The 23,546-nt window shown below is 40.1% G+C and overlaps 1 protein-coding gene, 1 long non-coding RNA gene and 1 pseudogene across 2 annotated transcripts in view; 2 read left to right on the top strand and 1 right to left on the bottom strand.

The window, feature by feature from the left end:
- LOC108413176 (NACHT, LRR and PYD domains-containing protein 12-like) overlaps positions 1-22,552 on the bottom strand; it is a 27,854-nt gene extending 5,302 nt beyond the window's left edge. The window contains exons 1-8 of the mRNA XM_017685558.2: positions 22,438-22,552; positions 19,956-20,232; positions 19,289-19,351; positions 16,982-18,827; positions 14,671-14,844; positions 8,410-8,583; positions 5,304-5,480; positions 3,727-3,900 (exon numbers count right to left, since the gene is read on the bottom strand). Of these exons, the coding sequence (XP_017541047.2) occupies positions 3,727-3,900; positions 5,304-5,480; positions 8,410-8,583; positions 14,671-14,844; positions 16,982-18,827; positions 19,289-19,351; positions 19,956-20,232; positions 22,438-22,500 (2,948 nt within the window). The 5' untranslated portion in view covers positions 22,501-22,552. The remainder of the gene's footprint in view (positions 1-3,726; positions 3,901-5,303; positions 5,481-8,409; positions 8,584-14,670; positions 14,845-16,981; positions 18,828-19,288; positions 19,352-19,955; positions 20,233-22,437) is intronic.
- The window catches only part of LOC108413175, a 250,452-nt pseudogene that overhangs the window by 32,366 nt on the left and 194,540 nt on the right, over positions 1-23,546 (top strand).
- LOC108413181 lies at positions 21,781-23,546 on the top strand. Its single transcript, XR_001856739.2, has 3 exons — positions 21,781-21,939; positions 22,469-22,598; positions 23,495-23,546. It is a non-coding gene; the product is annotated as an uncharacterized LOC108413181 (long non-coding RNA).

Below are 23,546 nucleotides of genomic sequence, written 5' to 3'. Positions count from 1 at the left end.
CTATGTTCCCACCCTCACCTATGGTCATGAGCTTTGGGTAATGACCGAAAGAACGAGATCGCGAATACAAGCGGCTGAAATGAGTTTCCTCCACAGGGTGGCTGGACTCTCCCTTAGAGATAGGGTGAGAAGTTCGGTCATCCGGGAGGGACTCGGAGTAGAGCCGCTGCTTCTTCACGTCGAGAGGAGCCAGTTGAGGTGGTTCGGGCATCTTGTTAGGATGCCTCCTGGATGCCTCCCTTGGGAGGTGTCACAGGCAAGTCCACCGGGGAGGAGACCCCGGGGAAGACCCAGGACACGCTGGCGTGACTGTATCGCCCAGCTGGCCTGGGAGCGCCTCGGAATCCCTCCCAGGGAGCTAGTGGAAGTGGTTTGGGGAAAGGGAGGTCTGGGCTTCATTGCTCAGGATGCTGCCCCCGCGACCTGAACCCCGGAGAAGCGGAAGATGATGGATGGATGGATGGATGAAAAATAAAAGCATTTGCACTTGCTCTGTAAATTCTCATAATGATATCACAAATAAAAAAAAACTACACTAAACTGACTAGGACAGTCATCAATGTTCTAGTTAATTATGGTTCTGTCAGTTGACTTATTGTATGTATTGTAAACATAGCATGCAATGAAATTCATAAACGTTTTCAATCCAGCAACTGTCTTTCTCTGAAAGCCACACTGTTATTAAGGTGTGCAGTACAGACATTTTTTTCATATTTTTTGTTGTTTTTCATCTGATAAATATGCACAGTAGGGCAGATATCTGTTATATAACCAGCCTTTAAGTTTAAAATCTTTCATTGGGGATAGCTCTAAAACTGATAATGTAGCTTCAGCACCTCGTTGTAACGTAATGATGAGCTGTTTGATGGTAATGGCAGGTCTCTAAAGGAAACACACAGATCTATAAAGAAAACGCATCTATTTCAATTTCAAGCATGAAAGGGAGATTTGTGTGCATGGCATGCAAAAAGATGTGCTGAGTTTTCAAGTTGTTTTGGAATATTTCGTAAACATTTTCATAAACAACACTGAAAATGATATGCTTCTTGCTAAAGTGCATCTTTATGTAGATGATAGAATAGCTTACTCTGTTGCCTCTGTCTGCCTCTTACTCTTACTCTGCCTACTCTGTTATCTGAGTCAGGCTATTTATGAGCTACAAACTGCCTTTCAACAACTGCAGGCCTAATTGTGTGGTCTAAAGTAGGTTCTTAATGCTAAGAAATCTAAATGTATGATATTTTCCAGAGCTCATTCCCAGATCTCTGTGTTGACGTTTGTACTTTAGGAGGAGACAAAATTTAGAGCATGTCATTCTTTAAGTACTTGGGTATTTGCATGGATAATAGGATTTTAGAATGCATATTGTGAAGAATTTGAAAGCTAGCTTAAATGTTTATATTGTGATAGAACCTGCTAAGAATTTAGCTAAGAAAATAATTGTGCATGTTATATTTTAAGTATTTTAGATTATGAGGATATTATTCACATGCATGCTGTCACCTCTATACTCTGCTGGTTAGATTCTGTGTATCACAGTTCTCTACATTTCATATCTAACTCAGATCTATTGTATATCCAACATATTCTCCTGTTCACATCACTGTGTACTTTTGTGACTGGTTTCTTGGCCTTCATTAAGTCTAATGAGAAAGCAGCAATGGTATCTTTATTTGCAAAGCCTTACTGTGTAAACTTCCATCTTATTTGTGTGATTGTCTATCATGTATCAACAGCTGCTATGAATATTACTCTTCTAGAGTGCAATTTAAGAGTGTAATTGTTGTTCCTTTCTTTGGATTTTGTGTTTGAATAATGAATCCTTGTTCTTTGTCTTTTATGGAACATGGAATAGTTGCAACATTTGTTTATTGCAGCATGCATGTAAGTAAACCCACTTATATAATGGTCTGCCATGTGCAGAAAGTGTTTTATTAATATTTATTATTATTATTATTATTATTATTATTATTATTTGTTCATTATATTATTGTTACTTTCTATTCTTAAGTTTATTATTGGTATTATAGATTATATTTATAATAGTTTTGAGTAGATATTTGTAAATCAAACATGTTTGAGGTTGTTCTACTTTTATACTCGAAATTACGTACACTCCTAACAGAACTGAATTTAATTGTATACACCAAATATGAAACTGTTTAATAAGAAATGATGAGATTTGACCATATATAAATTTGAATAAATGGTCAGTAAATGTACACTAGTCATGCAATCATGCTTGAGCATATACGAATCTTCCAGGTATAGCCTCATCCTTTATAAGTGAGGATAAATTCTAGACTCATCATTGCAATGCATCAGCAAAAGAATAAATCCAACAGTTTTAAATAACATTCCTTACCAAGTGACTGCAATGATTTTAGGTATTTCATCTTCTATGAAATGACAGAAGTTTCAAGGAATCTATTTGCATAAAAAGCAAAGCTGAAAGCAACTACTGAATGATTAAGTTCTCTGACCCCTCAGATGGCACTGCATTAAAACCTGACACGTTTCTGTGATGGATATGATCTCAGGGATATTTTGAGCAGATACACGTTGTCCATCCACAAATGGAAATTAAAGATGTACTATGCACAATGAAAGTCCAAGAAGAAAAGGACAACCCAGATTGTTACCAGCATAAAGTTCAAAAGTCGGGAGCTATCATAGTATATATCATAGTATCATAGTATAGTACAATGATGGCCCTATACAGTTGCACAGCTAAACACTTGTATAACAGCTGAATGGCAAAAAAATCCACTTTAATGGATCAGTTTGTGTCTTTAGTCACCCAAATGATTTATGAAGAGCTATTAAAAAAAGGCAATGTAACACAGGGATAAACATGCTCCAGTCCTGATTTTTTTGGAATGTGTTGCAGGCATTAAATTTGGAATGACCAGATTTACTAAAAAATAAGTTAATAAAATAAAATACAAAATAATAGTTTTTGCACATTTTTTCAATATAATACAGATCAAACAGAATTTAGTAAAAACTAATTCAACACTAATTATTAATTCCACCCTGAATGAGTTGGGAATCATCAATATCTATTTGAAGTGGAATGTTGAGGATTCATAGTTCCATTGTTATGGAATCTGATGAAGAAAGTTGAGACCTCACAAGAGGAAAACAGCTGTTGTAAGTTTGTGAAAAGGGGCAGAAAGTGCCTCCTCTTGGCTCTTGCATAAGAGAGAGGATGCTGATTGGAGGCTTTAAGGAGAGGGGTAGTGACTTGGCCACCACTTCTGATCTGCCAACTGGAGTGTGTACCCCATGAATGTCCTTTGTCATCTTCAAATGCAGATTGAAAGCCATCAAACTTTTACAATTATCATGTCCTTAACTGAACTGTATGCCATCACTGTGTTACATACATATTCCTGAATGCTGTAGAGATCTGCTACTGGCTGTAGATGCCTGGAAGACATGGCCAAACGTGGAGCATCACAGGAAGCACTGAACTCATTAAGAGAGACTTAAAACATGTAAATAAGGTGCTGTTGCTATGGTAATTATTTGCATGTTTTGTATTTGGTACTAAGTATTAGGATTTGGGGTGGCTGAGCAGTGTTATTACCTACCATTATATAAAGTTTGATTGCTTGAAACATCTTGTTCTTCACCAATATCACAATATTATTACATTTGCCATAATATTATTACATTTCTGATTTTTTTTTTTTTTTCAAATTTGACTAATAGAATTCTCACCTGAGTATCTCCAATTTACAGCATGAACTCTTCAGTCCAACAGAGAGAATTTGCACACCTGAATCCTGCAGGTCATTGTCACTGAGGTGTAGTTCTTTCAGGGAACAGTTTGCTGATTGTAGAGCAGAACAAAGAGTTTTACAGGAGACCTTGGTGAGATTACAGCCAGGTATTCTGCGAAGGAATAAAAACACATCACCTATAACAGTTAAAATGGTGCAAGAGAGAGATCAAATGTCCAGATTTATGACATTTTCTTCAATGATGTGTGGGTTCTGAGTCTAGCCAAATGTCAAACTAGAGCAGTAATGAAATGCAGGTGACATGATCATATAAGTATCAATAAGTATTCATAGAAGATGGGTTACTACTCAGAGGAGAGAGATGTCTGTTGACCAGATGGGGAATTACCAACAATAACACCCTTTATTCTTCAATATCAATAATATTTAAGCCTGTGATTTGTTTTAATTATTAGTGATTTTAAAAAAATGTAACTAAGAAGATTGTCATGTTTGTAAAGCAGTGTATAAACACAACTAGATGAATTTAAATAAAAAATTTGAAAATAACATATAGAACATAAACATAAAATTATATTTGAAGATATAATCAGTTAATGGTCTTGGCCCATACAGTTTTATATGGGGTGAGACACACTTTTCACCCTGTGGTTGTCAGATAAAATGCCCATCATCATAAAATAAGCCTTTTAGTATAATCTGTTGTTTTAAATATATTTTAGAATTCCATATGAAGTGTGGATGTGTGACTAGATCTCTATGGAGTTGTATAGCTTTGCTGACACAATAACTATAAAAACCCAGTCCACTAAGATTCCAAAAACCTGTTAATGTGCTGCTCTTTCAGTTTGGAACTGGTAGTAATTGCTGCAGCCAAGGACAGATGATTTTAATGTGCTACATGTTTCAGCACTCCGCTGTCTCGTTCTGTGAGTGGTGTGGCTCACTGCTTCATAGCTGAGCTATCACTTCACCTACATGTTTCCAAATCACAGTAACAGCACTTAGAGTTGACTAATTAGGCAGAAATTTGATTAACTGACTTGATGCCGTAAGCTAACAGTGCCACAGTGAAAGTTATCACACACTCCAGAGTGGGCAATTTATTTCATGGCAAGGCTGTAAACTTGAATTTATGCACTTGTAAGAAATGGATGTGTCTGAATTAGCTGAAATCACAAATAAGAAGGGAAGTTCACACACACAAACAAGACTGCCAGAGACACATTTTTCCTAAGGAAATCTGCACTAGTGTTTCATGTCACCAATTATATACCCATATCTCTCCTTTCCTTCCTTTCAAAAATCCTCAAGTGCTCTGCCAATACAGACTAAACTATAAACTCACTGTGATCTCTTTGAAATCATTCTATCTGAAGACACACTGTCTAAAATCTTGCTGCAGTCCTGTAAAATTAGTTATCTTTTTCAGCATATGTTCCAAACCTGAAGGGTTACAGAGGTTTTTTTCTCTTTAGACTATTGTCCCCAAAGAGGCTACCCCATGTATTTCCCATGTATTTTCATTTTAAATCTCAATTATAGAGTACTTACCTGAGCATCTCTAGTTTACAGTGTGAATGCTTCAGCTCATCAGAGATGAGCAGCTGCACAGCTGAATCCTGCAGGTCATTGTTACTGAGGTCTATTTTTTTCACAGAGGAGTTTGCTGATTGAAGAGCAGAGCAGAGAGTTTTACAGGAGACTCTGGTGAGATTACAGCCAGCTAGTCTACAAAGGAATAATAAACAGCACACAAAGAAGTTCAAATAAGGGTAGAGAAGGGTTTTTCTTTAATTACTTGATCTTTAGGTTTTATGCAACTTGCAATTTATGCAATTTATGCAACACAAAATTTACAATGTGGTAATGAACTTATTCATAATGTCAGCCTAACAGTGATAAGAGCAGCGGTCCTTCTATACCACTGTGTAATTCTTACATTGTTAAACATATTGTTCCAAATTTTGGTAAAAAAAGCTAATAATTTCCCCAAAAAAATTTTTCTGTGTTAGGCATTTGCTGGATACAATACCGATTTACCCACCATCGAGGACATATACCACAAACGCTGCATGGGCAGGGCAAGAAACATCATCAAAGATGTTACCCACCCAAATCATAGACTTTTCAGCCTCTTACCATCTGGCAGGCGTTACAGGAGCCTCCGCTCCCGCACCAGCAGGCTTAGGAAAAGCTTTTTTCCTGAGGCGGTTATCCTGACGAACGCTACACAGTCACTTTAAAAAACTGCACTTCCAACACCTTCTGCACTGATGATATACTTCATTCATACAACTTTCATTTGTATTGCTGCTCCCTGATCTGTACAGTATCTATCACATCTACATGTCTATATTTGTATACGCATGTGTATATAATAACCTACATTCATATTACTGCATATCTCACTTTATGTATGTGTTATGTATATATGTATATTATATACTATATATTCAATATGTACATTCCTGTATATAAACATAATACACAGATAGATAGATACATATAACACTGCATATATAACACTGTATATTTTATATTGTATGTCTCATATTTTATATTACATATTTCACATTTCACTTATACACACATGTATATAACAGTTATATTTATGCACTGGTCACTGTTACCACCGCACTTTATGTAAATAATGTTATATATTGCACTTCTGGTTAGATGCTAACTACATTTCATTGGCCCTGTACTTGTACTCTGCCCAATGACAATAAAGTTGAATCTAATCTAATCTAATCTAATCTATTGCAATTTTAGCATGTGATGTGGCAACCCGCCCAGTGGTGGATTCAAGCTCAGAGAAACAAAGTTTATTTAGGTGAGTTACCACTGAGAGCTGAAATAAGTTGGATCCAATTGCAAAGGAACTTCAGAAACAGAAAAAAACAGAAAAAACAAAATTGAAGGAACTACAACCAAATTCATAACCTAGAGATCCTAGGGAGGGTGCACAACTCCCATTTATAATCTTGCTATAAATTGAAATGTCATCCAAGAAGACAAACACATAGCAATCAAGTGCCTCCCTCAGGACCTCATTAATGAAGACAGCTGGGGGGTTAATAAGTCTGAAGTGCATGGCAAGGTATTCATAATGATCCAACAAAGTGATGAAGGCCTTCTTCTACTTGTCACCTTTCCTAACTTGGATAAGGTTGTAGGTGCTGTGCAGGTCCAGTTTGATAAAAAACAGAAGCCTGCTGCAGCATCTCAAAGGCAGAGATCATGAGAGGTAAGGATAGCAGTCTTTAAGCATGACCTATTAAGGCCCCAATTGTTGATACAGGGCTGGACACCCCATCTTTCTTTTCTACAAATAAAATCCCTGCTCCTACTGGGGAAGAAGAGGGTTGGAGGAACCCCAGGGCTAGGGCTTCAAGACAAGACAGAGGAGAAAAACTAGTCCGGGTGCTAGTACCAGGGAAGACGTCTAGGGCAGTGTCGTAAGGCCAGTGGAGGGGCAGAAGCTGGGTATTCTTGCTGAAGACCTCTTGGAAATCCCAGTACTCTGGGGGTGCCTAAGAGAGGTCAGGGCTATCTTGATTGGAAGATGGGGGAGCACAAGGTCTGGCAATGGGAGCTCCATGAATATATTTAATGAGTAAGCCAGTCCAGATGGGAGTTATGGCATGGTAGATAAAGAAAGCCTAAAACTAACTTCAAGTCAGGAGCATTGATCATAAAAAGGGAGATTTGATCCGGGTGCTGTGCAATCTGCAGCAAGAGTGGCTTAGTCTGAAGAGAGACAACTTCAGATCCGAGGGAGTGCCTGTCATTGGCCAAAATGGTCAAGAGGTGGTCCAATGAAATGAGGGCAAAACTAGATCCTTCGCTAGAGTGGCATCCATGAAATTTCCCACTGCCCCTAAATCAATGAAGACCATGAGTGTGCTCCAACTGCATAGGCTAAACCCTCTTGCTGAAGGATCCCTGATGAACTGGGGACATAATGGGGAGGAGCTCAGGGAAGACTAGGAGCACCCAGTTTCCAGAGTCCTATGCCTCTCACAGCCTATTGTCCAGTTTTAGAGTTTGAAAATTCATTTAAGCTTGCGGATTGGTCATGAGGAGGGAGTTTACCCTTGAGCTCCATGCTCAGATTATTAGTGCTGCCAAATCCCAGCCATGTTAAGTGGTTAGCATGCAGAACTCCACCACATAATCAGCTAATGACCTTTTTCCCTGATGTATGCAAAGGAGCCTGGAACTGATCTTTCCTCTGCAGATTGGGTGATCAAAGACTTACTGCATGACATAGCCCTCACCTGAAGCTGAATACTAGCAAGACATGCATACCCAGAAATAAAGATCTTACTATGATCTCCTTTGTCATTCTGTCTAAAGACACACAATATATCAATGTTGTTCTGGAAAATCAGCTATCTTTTTCAGCCCGTTGCAAATATAGTTACACAGGTTTCTTTTATACATCCATAATATTTCACCTTTTTTCCCCAAAGGAAGCTAACACACGAACTTCCCTTACTCTCTAAAAATGCAGAATCAAGACCATCAAAGTGTTATCATTGTCATGCTCTTGCTAACTGAACTGCATGCCAATGCTTTATCTGTGTATTTTTTAATATTGCTGAATGACAGATATTAATTTAATAGTTGAAAATCTAATTTAAAGGATTCATACTTGAGAATTTTCAGTGTACAGTGTGAGCTCTTCAGTCCAGCAGCGAGTCGCTCCACTCCTGAATCCTGCAGGTCATTGTTACTGAGGTCTATTTTTTTCAGGGGGGGATTTACTGATTGAAAAGCAGAGCAAAGAATTTCACAGGAGTCCTTGGTGAGATTACAGCCAGCTAGTCTACAAAGGAATAAAAACACAACACATAGAACAGTTAAAATAGGGGAGGGATCCAGTGTCATAGGAGCTAAGAGTTTTTAGTGACTTGATCTTTGTATTTTGAAATTACCCCAATATCAAACTCAACATTAAATGCTTTATGTAACATAACATTTGCAGTGTAGTAATTAATTTCTGTATAAATTCACCATGCTGGTGATTAGAATATACATTTCTCTAGTCCACTGTGGTATTTTTGCACATACCCTAGGAAAAAAACTAATCTAAACAAAAATATTAATGACAATGTATTTTAATGACCAACGTTCAGCACCTGTTTGTGCCAGAATGGACACAATGGAAAAATTATAATGACAATTGTAATGACAATGCAGTTAAAACAGGTAAACATAACAGAAAAGATCATTCAATAAACATTGGCTTCTTACCGAGGATGGATAAAGTTACATTGTTTTTGTTAGTGATACCAATATCAGTCCCAATAACTTAATTTTGATTGTGCTTTTGGAATGATATCCTTTTTTATATCTACTGTGTAATTACTAACCAAAAGTTTGCATGGCCTAAACCAGGGAATATGTATGAGGTGCTGAAAATAGGCATATTTACTGATTTCAGAATGTAATATTCACAGCCAACCAGCACTCTACATTTTGAAACTCTACATTTTGGTAAAGTGTCCACATTACCTCATATATACAAAGACGGAGTGTTCAGGTATTAAAATTCAATATTTTAATGTAGCCACAAGCAGCAAACCTTGGAGTCTGTGATTAAGTTTTGTGATTAAGAACATTACACATAAGTGATATGTCTACTACAATTTATACAGCTTCGTCTAACATTCATGTTGGGGAACTGAACTCATGACCTTAGTTTTCAAAGGCAGAGGTTTTCATAGTGAGTCACAAGAGGTCTGTCTGTAGTGATGCTGCATTTTTTGAGACAATTTATTAGTTGGAAGTAATAAGGAACCAAGCACCGTTTTAGGAACTAGTTTCCAACTTTGAAGTATAGTGATTTTTGTGGAATATAACTGAAAATTAATTCATACTGCACCCACAGTTTGTTATTTTGTATATATGCTCAAAATCTGGTTATAATCAGACAAGCGTTGATGTATTTTTAGCCTTTTAGTGCAGAATAAGCTAGGTCACACTGATTTGTTTAAAGCTTGCTGCCACACTGTGCTGAAAAGTCATGATGTTTTTAATAATTATCTCTCTTCAGACTCCACAGACTGGTTGTAGAAAAACTTTGAGGTAATTTGATAAAACATAAATACATACAGTTAGATGTTTGTATGCTTCTCTGTTTTGAAGTATATCATTTGCAAGTACTTTTTGAACTTTGATGATTCGCTGGAAAACAGCAGTTTTTTAAAAGACTTGTTGTGCCATGCACCCATCTCCCTGGCCCCAGTGATGGCCATGGGAGCTGGCAGGAATGCAGGGCCCAAACCTTGAGGGAGGATGAAACCCCATGAGGATGGCAGGGAGAGAAGCAGAACCATTACGGATTGGTGAATAATGCACAAATCTTGAGACCCTACTTCTTGGGCACTGCCACTGGTCCAGCAGCAAGGCCACTGCACTTTGCTTCATGTTCGATCCTAGTGGCCAAGCTGTGGAGTGAAGGCAGTGAGGGGTAGGTGCAGCTATGAGGTCTCTTGCCTTCTTGGCTTAAGAGCTTTTTAAAAAGAGAGGAAGAAAAGTGTGAGCAGCAGAAAAGGCAGATGAGCTGAAACCCTTGGCTTTTGGTTTTTGGCTGAAACCCAGATTTTGATTTAGTGTGATTTTGTTTGCACTTTTTAGTGAAAATAAAAATAAATTGCAACTATCAACCCTGCCTCCTGTGTCCTTCCTGTGCCCAGAGTAGCATAGGCCATGCAACAAAATTGTGAGGCTCAGTGGAAGGTATAATATTCAGAAATGCTCTTGACCAAAAGTTAAATACAGTAAACTACTGACTTACTGCCAGTAGTTGTCTCCCTCTGCTCTAAAGACTGGAAAAAATTACCTAATACTGTGATCAAGATTTGCTCAAATCAAATTACAAGATTACTTGTAAAGCTAAGCAACATACATACATTTGAAAAGTGTTAAGGATCATTAAGATGTATAATTTGAAACAATTGTCTTTGTATTAGGGGTTGGTCTCTCTCCTACTCAGGGGTTGCACAGGGTGAGAGGTGCCAGGCGGGTGTGGGGATACTCACGAGTCACCGGCTGGTGACCATGCAGTTGGAGTTTGTCCTGGTGGACGAGAGGGTCGCCTCAATGCGAATTAAAATCGCAGAGAGGAAAACTTTGACTGTTGTCTGTGCTTATGCACCAAACAACAGGTCAGAGTACTTGGCCTTCTTGGAGTGAGTGGGTGGGGTTCTGGAAAGGGTCCCACTTACAGACTCCATAGTCTTACTGGGAGACTTAAATGCTCACGTTGGCAATGACTGGGAGACCTGGAGAGGCATGATTGGGAAGAACGGCCTGCCTAATCTAAACCCGAATGGTGAATTGTTATTGGACTTCTGTGCCAGGCATGGATTCTCCATAATGAACACCAAGTTCGAACACAAGGATGCTCATAAGTGTACATGGAACCAGAGCTCTTTGGGTCTAAGGTCAATGATTGACTTTGTTGTCATTTCATCTGACTTGGGACCATATGTTCCAGACACTAGGGTGAAGAGAGGTGCTGAGCTGTCAACTGATCACCATCTGGTGGTGAGTTGGATCAGATGGCAGGGAAGACTGATGGTCAGACTGGTAGGCCCAAGCGAATAGTGAGGGTGTGCTGGGAATGACTGTCGGAGGCCCCTGTTCGGAATGATTTCAACTCCCACCTCCGGGAGAGCTTTTCTCGTGTCCCGGAGGAGGTAGGGGACATGGAGTCTGAATGGACCCTGTTCAAAACCTCCATTGTGGAAGCTGCCAGGTGTAGCTGTGGCCAAAAGCTTGTGGGTGCCTTTTGGGGCGGTAACCCAAGAACCTCCTGGTGGACACCGGCAGTGAGGGAGGCCTTTAAGCTGAAGAAAGAGGACTTTAGGGACTGGTTGGCCTGAAGGACTCCCAATTCAGGACATAGGTACCGATAGGCTAAAAAGGTGGCAGCTGCAACTGTGGCAGAAGCAAAATCCAGGGCATGGGAGGAGTTTGGTGAGGCCATGGAAAAAGACATTTGTTCGGCCTCAAAGAGGTTCTGGACAACTGTCCGGCGACTCAGGGGTGGTTGGGGTGGCTGCGCCCAAGCTGTATTCGGCAAGGGTGGAGAAACTCTGACCTTGAATGAGGATATTGTCGGTCGGTGGAAGGAGCACTTTGAGGAACTTCTTAATCCGGGAGATGTGCCTCCCTCACGGGAGTCAGGGCCAGAGGCTCCTGGAGTGTCAAATTCCATTTGCCTGGTGGAGGTCACTGAGGTAGTTGGGAAGCTCCTCAATGGCAAGGCACCGGGGGTGGATGAGATTCGTCCAGAAACACTTAAGGCTCTGGATATTGTGGGGCTGTTGTGGCTAACATGCTCTGCAATATTGCATGGACCTTGGGAACAGTACCCTTGGACTGGCAGACTGGGGTGTTGGTCCCTATTTTTAAAAAGGGGGACCGGAGGGTGTGTGCCAACTATCAGGGTATCACACTGCTCAGCCTCCCTGGGAAAGTCTATGCAAAGGTGCTGGAAAGGAGACTCCGACCGATAGTTGAACCTCAGATTGAGGAGGAACAATGTGGATTCCGTCCCAGCCGTGGAACAATGGACCAGCTTTTCACCCTCTCACAGATTGTTGAGGGGGCATGGGAGTTTGCCAACCCAGTCTACATGTGTTTTGTGGACTTGGAGAAGGCTTATGACCGTGTTCCTCGAGATATCTTGTGGGAGGTCCTCCGGGAGTATGGGGTGCCAGGGCTACTACCCCGGGCCATCCAAACTCTGTACTCTCAGAGCGAGAGCTGTGTCCATATACTCGGCATTGGACTCCGCCAGGGTTGTGCCCTGTCTCCACTCTTGTTCATGATATTCATGGACTGAATGTCAGGGCGCAGCTGGGTCAGGAGGGCATTATGTGTGAAGGCCGGAGGGTGGCGTCTCTGCTATTTGCAGATGATGTTGTTCTTTTGGCGGAATCACATAATGCCTCCAGCGCTCGCTGGAGCGGTTTGCAGCTGAGTGTGAAGCGGTTGGCATGCGGATCAGCACCTCCAAGTCTGAGTCCATGGTCTTGGCCCGGAAAAGGATGGCATGCCCACTCCAGGTAAGGGGAAAGGACCTGCCCCAGATGGAGGAGTTTAAATATCTTGGGGTCTTGTTCACGAGTGGCGGGAAGAGGGATCATGAGATCGGCCGCAGGCTGGGACAGGCGGCAGCAGTAATGCGGTCACTGTACTGGACTGTCTGTTTACCGGTCGATCTACATCTTAACCCTCACCTATGGTCATGAGCTGTGGGTAATGACCAAAAGAACGAGATCGCAAATACAAGTGGCGGAAATGAGCTTTCTTCGTAGGGTGGCGGGCCACACGCTATGTGATAGAGTGAGGAGCTCAGTCATCTGGGAGGAGCTCAGAGTAGAGCCGCTAGTTCTCTGCATTGAGAGGAGCCAGCTGAGGTGGTTTGGGCATCTGATTTGGATGCCCCCTGAACACCTCCCAGTGGGGGTGTTCCAGGCACGGCCTACCGGGACAAGACCCTGGGGTCATCCTAGGATCCGCTGGAGGGATTATATCTCCAAGTTGTCCTGGGAGCGGCTTGGGGGGGCTTGCGGGGGACAGGGTCATCTGGGATTCTCTGCTCTCCCAACTGCTACCTTCCTTAAAAGGCAAGATTTTTTTTTTTTTTTTAACAAATTATTCTAAAATTGTTGCTTTACTTTCTTATGATGAAGTCTGAGACACTACAATACAAATCCAGGCAGGAGTATGAAAAAAACACTATCAAAATGATGATTTACAGGAAAATTATAGAGCTTTTTAAATTTTAGTTTTTAAGGAAATTTTAAGGAAATTCACATTAGATTAAGCACTGTAAGGCAACCAATTTAATTGATCTTTTGTGTGCTTCCTCATTCAATTGTTTTGTACTACCAAAATTTACAAATTTGATTATAATCAGAGAAAGACTAAGTGGATTTTTAGGCCTTATGTCAGAAAAGCAACTCCAAATGAAGTAATTGATGTTTTGCAGCCATTCTTTACAATAGAAGTTTTTAAATTATTTATCTTCAGAGATGCAGAGATTGCATCTCTAGACACATCTTACAATTTCTCTGCTGATTGGCCAATTCTAAGCCCTCCTAATGCCAGATAAATTCTTTTTAGCCAATAGCTGCCATGTTTTTCCAAAGACTGAGTTTCAGCTCGGGGCAGCACGGTGGTGCGGTGGGTGGTGCTGTCGCCTCACATCGAGAAGGGCCTGGGTTCAATTCCCCTGCTGGGTGACAGGGGTCCTCTCTGTGTGGAGTTTGCATGTTCTCCCTGTGTCTGTGTGGGTTTCCTCCGCGTTCTCCGGTTTCCTCCCACAGTCCAAAGACATGCAGTCAGGTTGATTGGACATGCTTTTACTTGATTTTGCAATTGTCAAATTGAATAGAAATGATATTGCAAGCAACTCACAAAATGCAACTAGTTTAATGGACATTTCACTGTGTAAAGTCTGTCTTTGACTAGACATATTAGTCTTGGACCACTCTCATGTACTGCATGAGGAGCCATGTCCCTCATGAAAGCATTTTAGGATGGCAAATTGCAGGATAATAGAGAACTGTGCACATTATTTCAATCATTATCTAAACCACTTTATCTCCCTGTGTTGCATCTCTGCGGTCATGTTACCATTTTCATGCTCTTGTTAACTGCACCATATGCCACCCCTTTGTCCATCCATCCATCCATTTTCTAAGCCGCTTCTCCGTCAGGGTTGCGGGGGGGGTGCTGGAGCCTATCCCAGCAGTCTTCGGGCAGAAGGCAGGATACACCCTGGACAGGTCACCAGTCCATCGCAGGGCATGCCACTTCTTTGTATACTATGTATTTCTGAATATTATTGAATATTCGATCTTACTATTTATAGGTTAATTTGCAGAATTCTTACCTGAGTTTCTCTAGTTTACAGTATGGACTCTTCAGTCCAACAGAGAGCAGCTGAGCCCCTGAATCCTGCAGGTTATTGTTGCTGAGGTCTAGTTCTTTCAGGGAGGAGTTTGGTGATTGAAGAGCAGAGCAAAGAGTTTCACAGGAGTCCTTGGTGAAATTACAGCCAGATAGTCTACAAAGGAATAATAAACACAGCACAGAGAGCAGTTAAAGTGAAAGGGAGATCAAATGTCAACAGAGATTAAGATATTTCCTTTAGTGAATTGATCTTTTAGTTTTGAATTTTGATTCTGAAAGTTATTGCCTGATTTTTTTCTTTACTTTTTAATTACAAATCAAAAATTTGCATAGCAGAAAACTAGCGATTAGTATGAGGTGCTGAATGGGCATATTTACTGAGTGTCACGATTAGCCCCTCCCAGTCCTGTCCATGTGTTCGTGTTTTGGTTTGGTTACTCCGCCCTTGATTGTGTTCACCTGTCCCTCATTGTCCTGTGTATTTAAGCCCTGTGTTTGGCCCTTGTGTTTGCCAGTCTTTGTATCTTTGTATTGGTCTTTGTTTGATGTGGATTCTGTTTTTTTGTCGTGTCTGTCCCCCGGTCTGTCCGTGTCGGCTATATGAACCTGGACTGTTATTAGGGTTTAAAGTGTTCTGAACATCAAATGTTCACTGAAGCACTGTCAGAAACATGTTCAGATTCTTTTAAAACATGGGAACAAATTTACTGTAAGGTTATCAGCACAATTTAAGTCTTGGTTTTGACCCACATAATATGTGATAAAAATTAGATAATAATTAACTGCACCACTAGGACTATCAGCAGTGAACAAAAGCAAGAGATGGGCTCATGTTTACAAAGCTGCTTAAAGGAGAGGTGCTGATCTAAGGTCAGATTCCTATGTAGCGGCGCTGATCTAAGATCAGATTTCTCCTTTATTTACTATAATGTCACTGACAAGAACAGATCCTAGATCAGCACTCCTACTTTAGAAAGCTTCATGAATACAGGGTTTGATCAGATTTTTAAGTTGCAGAGAGGGTTCCTCTGTACACAAATTTGTGAACTTGGAGAGGGACAACTTGCTCAAAACACTTTCAAATATAACTAAACAGATTTTTTATTATTCCAGAGCTAAACCAAGTTCAGATTTCCTGTAAACTGACTCTAAATATGAAAGTTATATTTAACATCTAGCATGCATATTAACAATAAAGATAGAATTACAAAGATACATAAATAGTAGTGCTATAAATATTTAATTTAATGTTGCAAAAAGTAAGGAATGACTGAAAATGTGTGCTGTAAATCATTCCAGAACAATTCACCTAAAAATATGCAAAATCTTCAGAGAGTCAAATTTTTTAGTTTTGAGTTTTTGTAATGGGCCCCATTAGGCTATAGACTGCACCTTAATTATCTGCTTACAGAACAACTGAAACTCAAATATGAATGTTCATAAATTCTAAGAATAATATTTCATAGGACTTGTGACGCCGCTCTGTCATTTTATGTGGCCGACCACTTCATGGCTGAATAGCTGTCGTTCCCAATCACTTCCAGTTATAATCCCACTGACAGTTGACTGTGGAATATTTAGTAGTGAGGACATTTCATGACTGGACTTGTTGCACAGGTGACATCATATCACAGTACCATGCTGGAATTCACTGAGCTCCTGAGAGCGACCCATTCTTTCACTAATGTCTGTAGAAGCAGTCTGCAGGCCTAGGGGCTTGGTTTTATACACCTGTGGCCATGGAAGTGATTGGAACACCTGAATCCAATGACTTGGATGGGTGCTTGAATACTTTTGGCAAGCTAGTGTATCTGCCAACACTTCAGGACATTTACAATAGCAGGGTGACAAAGCATGTTGGCAAATTTACAGCTGACTCCTCTTATCCTAGATTCTCCTCTGGTATAAAATTCAGAACCATCAAAACGAGCACAGCTGTTTTTTCACCAACGCTGTAGCTCATTAACCAAAGTGGATATTTTGCATTTTATACCTATACTGAACCAACAAACCTCCTTCCAGTATGACAACAAAACATCCTGTAGCATAATGCTTATTTGCACTACTGTAATTTTTTACAAAACGTACCTTAGACCTCCAGTAACTGTGATTTTATTAGAAATATAAGTTGAGTTGTATATGTGAGTTAACTGAACTGAAGGTGAAGCTACATGGTTTATATTCTGAACACTAAATAACAACTTATTTGTACATCTTTAACTGATATGTGGTCTATTATTCAATTATTTTCAGCAGTGAATATGTGTCATTCATGTAGATAAAACACTCACCGAGCTTTCCTACAGACAGTCAAAGCTGGGATCAGTCTCCTATAACCCTCCCCTGATGTATTGTATTTCTTCAGGTCCAGCTCATCCAGAACCTCCTCTGACAATAGGAGCATGCAGGCTAGTGCTGAACACTGTCCAGGAGAGAGTTTCTCCTCTGAGTGTCTCTCTGAGTTTACATACTCCTGAATCTCTCTGGAGAGAGACTGGTCATTCATCTCAGACAGACAGAGGAACAGATTGATGGATCTCTCAGTGGAGATGGGATATTTTTTATCTTCTCCTTTAATTAATCTCTTGATGTATTCAGTGATTTTCTCTGATCTGCTCTGTGTTGGGGTCAGTAGACCCAGTAGGAGTCTCTGATTGGACTCCAGTGAGATGCCCAGCAGGAAACGGAGGAAAAGATCCAGGTGTCCATTCTGACTCTTTACTGCTTTAATCACTGCTCCTTCCAGCAGATCATCCAGATGAACATTCTCAGACCACTGTCTGTGCCATGGATTAAAAAAACCCAGTGAAGTATTTTCTGACCACTTTCTGTTCTGCAATTTAAACATCTGCAGTGTCTTCATGTTCTTGTTTTCAAAGCAGTGAAACACATAAACAGCAGCCAGGAACTCCTGAAAGCTCAGATGAACAAAGCTGTAGACCTTCCTTTGGTAAAGCACACATTCCTCCCTAAAGATCTCAGTGAAAATCCCAGAATGTACTGAGGCCTCAGTGACATCAATGCTGCTCTCTCTGAGGTCCTCTTCATAGAACATCACATTGCCCTTCATCAGCTGTTTGAAAGCCAGTTCAGCCAGTTTCAGTATCATGGATCTGTTGGACTCCAGCAGGTTCTTTGTATCTTTCTGAGGAGTTTGATTATCTTTTTCACTCTTTTTTTCCATCTGAATAGTTAGAAAGTGTGTGTACATTTGTGTTAATGATTTAAGTTCTTCTGGCGCTTTGTGATTTTTCATGATGTGCTGAAGAACTGTGTATGCGATCCAACAGAAGACTGGTATGTAGCACATGATGTAGAAAGTCTTTGACTTTTTAATGAGTGAGATCATCATTTTGGCTTGATCCTGGTCTCCGATTCTCTTCCTGAAGTATTCCTCCTTTTGCTGGTCAGTGACAAATCCTTGTATTTCCGTCACCAGGTGGATGTACTTTGGGGGGATCTGATCTGCAGCTGCAGGCCTGGAGGTGATCCAGACACGAGCAGATGGAAACAGGGTTCCTTTGATGAGGCTTGTTACCAGCACATTAACACTTGCCTTCTCTGTTACTGCTGATATTTTTTTCTGGTCAAAACTCAGTGGACTTCTGAATTCATCCAGTCCATCAAAGATGAAAACACACTTACATTCACCATCAAAAAGCCCAGTTTCATTTAAGGGTTGCTGCTCTGGGTAGACGTGATGAAGTAGTTCAGGAAGGCTGTATTCTTTATCTTTCAGAAGATTCAGCTCTCGGAAAGGAATAATAAAGACAAAATCGATATCTGCATTGGATTTTCCTTCAGCCCAGTCTACAGCAAACTTCTGAACAGAGACTGTTTTCCCAATTCCAGCTATTCCCAGTGTCAGCACTTTTTTAACATGTTTGCTTCCACTGAAAACATCACTGAACTTGATTGCAGCATCTGTGGCAGCATGTCTTGCTGGTCTGGCTTCAATTTGAATCACCTCATGATCTATGTTCACTCCTCCTGTCCAGTCCTCCACGATATACAGCTCAGTGTAAATATCATTCAGAAGATTGTGCTTCCCTTTCGCTGCGGTTCCCTCATATAACGTTGCATATCGATCTATGATATCTAATTTGAGCTTCTGACTTTCTGCTCGTTTCTGTGCATCTGCAGAATAGAAATAAAGTATCACGTTATAAAAGATCCCACATCACAGATAATTAGAGATAATAACACTGCCGTTTCTTTCTCGTCTTCCAGTAGTTTTAACTTGTACAGTCTGTCGATGACAAACAACAAAACCTGCCTCTAAACTTTAGACAAAACAATTGGGCTCTCTAGGCCCATGACATATGGCCAAGTTTCTGTTAGAGATTAATAGTACAATTGTGTATTGATAAATTTCCAGTTCTAGATTAAAGTTCTGAAATTTGACATACAAATTGCAAAATAAAATAAATAAATCAGGAAATGCATTGATCTCCTATGCTGGAAAGGGCATTTTATGGTCAGCAGCTACTGAATACACTAATTGTGAGTATTTGAAAGAAATGAGATATTTTGAATAGATGTATAATTAGTTTTTTTTTTAATAAGATATTTTGATTAAAAATTTAAAGCATCTTTACCTTGAGCAGCGAAGTTAGTGTTAGTGAAGTCATCATGCTGAGCTTTTGTGGACATTGCTTGACCTGGGGGGAGAGCAGAGGGTGTTATTTTACTTCTATACATTAAATTTTTAATTTCAGATGTACAAAATGTGTGCCTAACAGAGTCCACAAGCAATGACCTCAGAATCTGAAGGATCTAGAGAGGTTCTATATGGAGGAGCAGTTTCAGATCCTGTGCTTTGTGTTCTTTTTCCTCATTGAACACATCTGATTCAACACATTAAATAATGAATACGGACCTTGTTTATTAACTTTATGACCAGCGCAGTGAAGGATTTCTCTAGTTTCTGACAATGGAAAATGTATTGTGTATTTCTTGGAAAACATGGCAAAATGCTTGTAATGTCTATTTGTAAATGAACAAATGAATATGAAATGCCAGATAAATTTGAGCGGTCACTTGGTACTTCGTCACTTCATTAAATGAAACAGTTTGTAAGAGAATATCTTGCTTTGCATATATAAAGTAATTCTGTAAACAAGAAACCAAAGGTGGAATTTGCTGGCTGGTAAATTTGATCAATAGAAATGAAAAGGAATGTCCATACTGCAGAAGAAGGACCTGATACATAAAGCTTGTTAAACATGTTGATATAAATAGTGAACATGATTTTACATGCATTACTTTCTCTGAGGTTGGTCCTTAGTTTCTCAGCCAGCTCGTTCTGGTTCATCCTGTTCAGGATTTTAAGGGTGATCTCTACAGCTCCATCTGGGCTGTATCTGTCCACCATTGTGTCCACAGTGTCGGATCTGTTAGCATTCTCCATCAGACTCTTCGGAATGTGTCTGAAACCTTCCACGCCGTTGGTCAGATACCACTGGAATTTCTTCAGATCGTCTGACAGCAGCTCTTCTAGAATGCCCAGTAACCAGAATTTAATGTTCTCCATCTTACATCCCTGGCCACGAAGAAACACAACAGGATGTAATGGAGGAAAATGAACTTTAAATGAAATGTAGAGTTTCATGAATAAAGATGCAGCACTGAGTGTCTGCTTTGATGCGTTTAAGCTCAATTGTTTAAACCTCTAGTCTCTAGCCACTTTCAGATGGCCTGTAACTGTTTAAGCTGAGTTTAATTTTCCTTTTTATTTACACATATTATTGTCGGTTTTATAAATCATTTTATTTAATCACTTATCACACTTGAAATTATGTTAAAACAGAAGGTAACAGGTAATAACAATCTGTATTCATAGTGACCAAACATGGCAGTAAATGCTAGTAAATGGTCACATTTCATAAACTGCAGATGCCTGAATGCTGCAATTTTACAGTACCTTAGTGTACAATTTACTAAAACATATTCCAGAATTACATAACAATACCCATAAAATATCCATATTTAATAGCTCATTACATGGAAATATTAGTTATCACTTAATACAGCAGTGGTTAGTAAGCATAAATAATTTTCACTTCAGTTATAATATTGCAAATTCAATATTAAACATGTGATAACAGCAGTAGCTCTGTCCAAGTCATTTACTAACAGTACAGTATTCATAATTAAAAGTGAGCATACTTCACTTTAGTTCTGGTTGGGCAAATTCTAAACAGCTCACAGAAAACGGTGTTAGCTTCCAATAGGACAAGGAGGCTGAGTACCATCTATTCCTTTACGTGGATGGCGTCCCCTTTGTTTCAAGTGGACTGAGGTCAGGTTGTGACATGGCTCATGGTTCTACAGCAGTACTACTTCACCATCCGACACAACTCATCACCTGTGCCCTACTAAGGAATGCCAGTACTGTGCACACCTCAAGGAGAAAGAGGAGATCATTGAGAAGATTGCCACTGCTGTTCCTGTCACTCCCAGGAACTAAGACACTGAAGCAGTTATGACAGTGGCTCTGCTGGCTGGGCTGCTGCATGGACATGCAACTATATATGCTTCAACCTGTGTATGGCCAAGAAGGGACAACCACAGCCTTTGCATGCCCTGATGCAGTAACACAGGTCACCTTTACTCACATCTGATGCCTGCTATGTTCTCATGCCCATGGACTATTTCACAAAAGGGCCTGACATGTAAGCGGTCCCAGATTAGAGTGCGGCCTCAATGGTGGAATGGCTAGTTGAGAAGTTCTTCTGGCAGTTCAAGTTGGTCATGGCTGAGGTCGGAGCCAAAGGAGGACAGTTTACATGGGGTGGGATACACCAAGGAGCTCTGTCACTGTCTCCATACCATGCATTAGCTTGCTAGGAGCCAAAGGGCGGAGGCCAGCACCCACATGGACAGTTGCTTTAGCCTGGGGCGTGGATGTGGCTGCACAACCTGTGCCGTAGGAAGAAAGACTGTGCCAAGCTCCAACTGCTGTAGGAGGCCCCCTTTATGGTAAAAGATCATTGATGAACCGTTGCTGTCCATAGAGACTGGCTTTCCCCACATGCACTAGGTGGCACTGTCATGCCAGAAACACAGTGCAGAAGGACAGCTGGGAATGAAAGTTGCTGAGGAGTGAATATCCTGTGGCACTAGTTTTGACCAGGACTTACCAACACCCCTACTGTGGAGAGACCAGGGTGGGCAATTTTGCTCCGGTGAATCTCCGAGGTCTCGAAAATGAGTTACCAAAAAATATACATTTTTACTCTAAACAAGAGTGAGTACATCTGACTGATCGACTACATTTCAGAAAACAGGAATTGATTTAGATTTTTCTGAACTGTAACTAAACCATCATTAGTTTAGTTTTTCATTAAGAAATGAACAATAAAGCTCCATGTTAAAAGCAGAAATATTGATCAATCAGGGCTCTGCAGTTTGGTGAAATACAGTTTTAATGATTACACTTTTATATGATGAAGACTTTCAGTGATTCCTAATAACATAGTAGCTTTTACAGAAGCTCATTCTTTTCTATATCATGAACAATGATGTCTAAATTGAACAATTCACTGTTTGTAGTGTAAATTCAGTATTACTGATTATGTAGTTTCTCTACAGCCATTTTTACCATTTCACTGCCCTGTTATCTGTTATATATTATAACGGTTAACTTTCCACGATTGTACACCCTGATCTAGAACCCTCATGACTGGGCACTCACTCCTACTAGAACTTTAAAATTTTTAAAAAACTATATTTATTATAAACTTACCATGTGTTCCTCTCTCCTTCTTCTACTGCAGCGCTGCTTCTCCATTTTACTTTCAATTTTCATTCCACTGAATTGATCTAGTGTGGAAGGAAGGCTGCTCTGTTTGTGTTTCACCAGCAACTGCTCCAAGCACTTTGTGCTGACAGGAGTTAGCACTTTGAGTAAGTAGGACACTTGTTTCACCAAAGAGATGATGGTTGTTGTTTCAAAGCGCTGATGGGTTAAAAGCTGCTGTTGTGCTGTTTGCTCTGATGTCGGGGAAGTGTTGTGGTATAATGTACCGAGAATCTTGCCTTCTTGCCACTTCCAGCCTTAACAGTCCTCACACAGGAATGCACTGAATTTATCACAAACTCTTCAATCAAGAATAAACGTTTTCTCACTCTCTCCTCAGTAAACATTTGAGCTATACGGTTTACTTCTGAAAAGGGCCAAATTCACTCTCTCATCATGTCTTTGACACGTTCAGTTTGGCCACTTCCTTCTCTGAACCGCAGAGACATCCTGAGCGGAGAGCACAGAAGCTTCAGACACTATGTTTACTATAAGAGACAGCTGCTTCTACTACTACTACTACTAACAATATTATTGATAATAATAATAATAATAATAAATACAGCCACAAGCGGCGATGCGCTGGTCCAAGCACTCATAAGCCCAAGTAGTCCTAACTGGCAACTATGTGTAAAAGTTGCTCATAGAAAGGAAACAAGCAGGACAAGTCAGAATTATGAAAAGTCCAAAATTTGTCAAGATTGTCCATGAGAATGAGAGAATGAGGCTGATCATTGGTGAGCTTTGGCTGTTTTTGTTCATCTGTAGTCCAGATGGATTTGTTAGCTTCTGGCAGCCATATTCCTTAAGGATATTCAAATGTTTTTGATACAACCCCAATTCCAGTGAAGTTGGGATGTTGTGTAAAACATAAATAAAAACAGAATACGATGATTTGCAAATCCTTTTCAACCGATATTCAACTGAATGCACTACAAAGATGAGATATTTAATGTTCAGACAAATAAACTTTGTTTTTTGCAAATATTCACTCATTTTACAGATGTGTGGTGGAGAGCGTTCTGGGATCCAGCATTGTCATGTGGCATGGAAGC

The sequence above is a fragment of the Pygocentrus nattereri genome, chromosome 2 (genome assembly GCF_015220715.1).
Source record: "Pygocentrus nattereri isolate fPygNat1 chromosome 2, fPygNat1.pri, whole genome shotgun sequence".
Taxonomy (NCBI): domain Eukaryota; kingdom Metazoa; phylum Chordata; class Actinopteri; order Characiformes; family Serrasalmidae; genus Pygocentrus; species Pygocentrus nattereri.
Note: the sequence above shows the minus strand (reverse complement) of the source record. Positions and strands in the feature narration are given on the sequence as shown.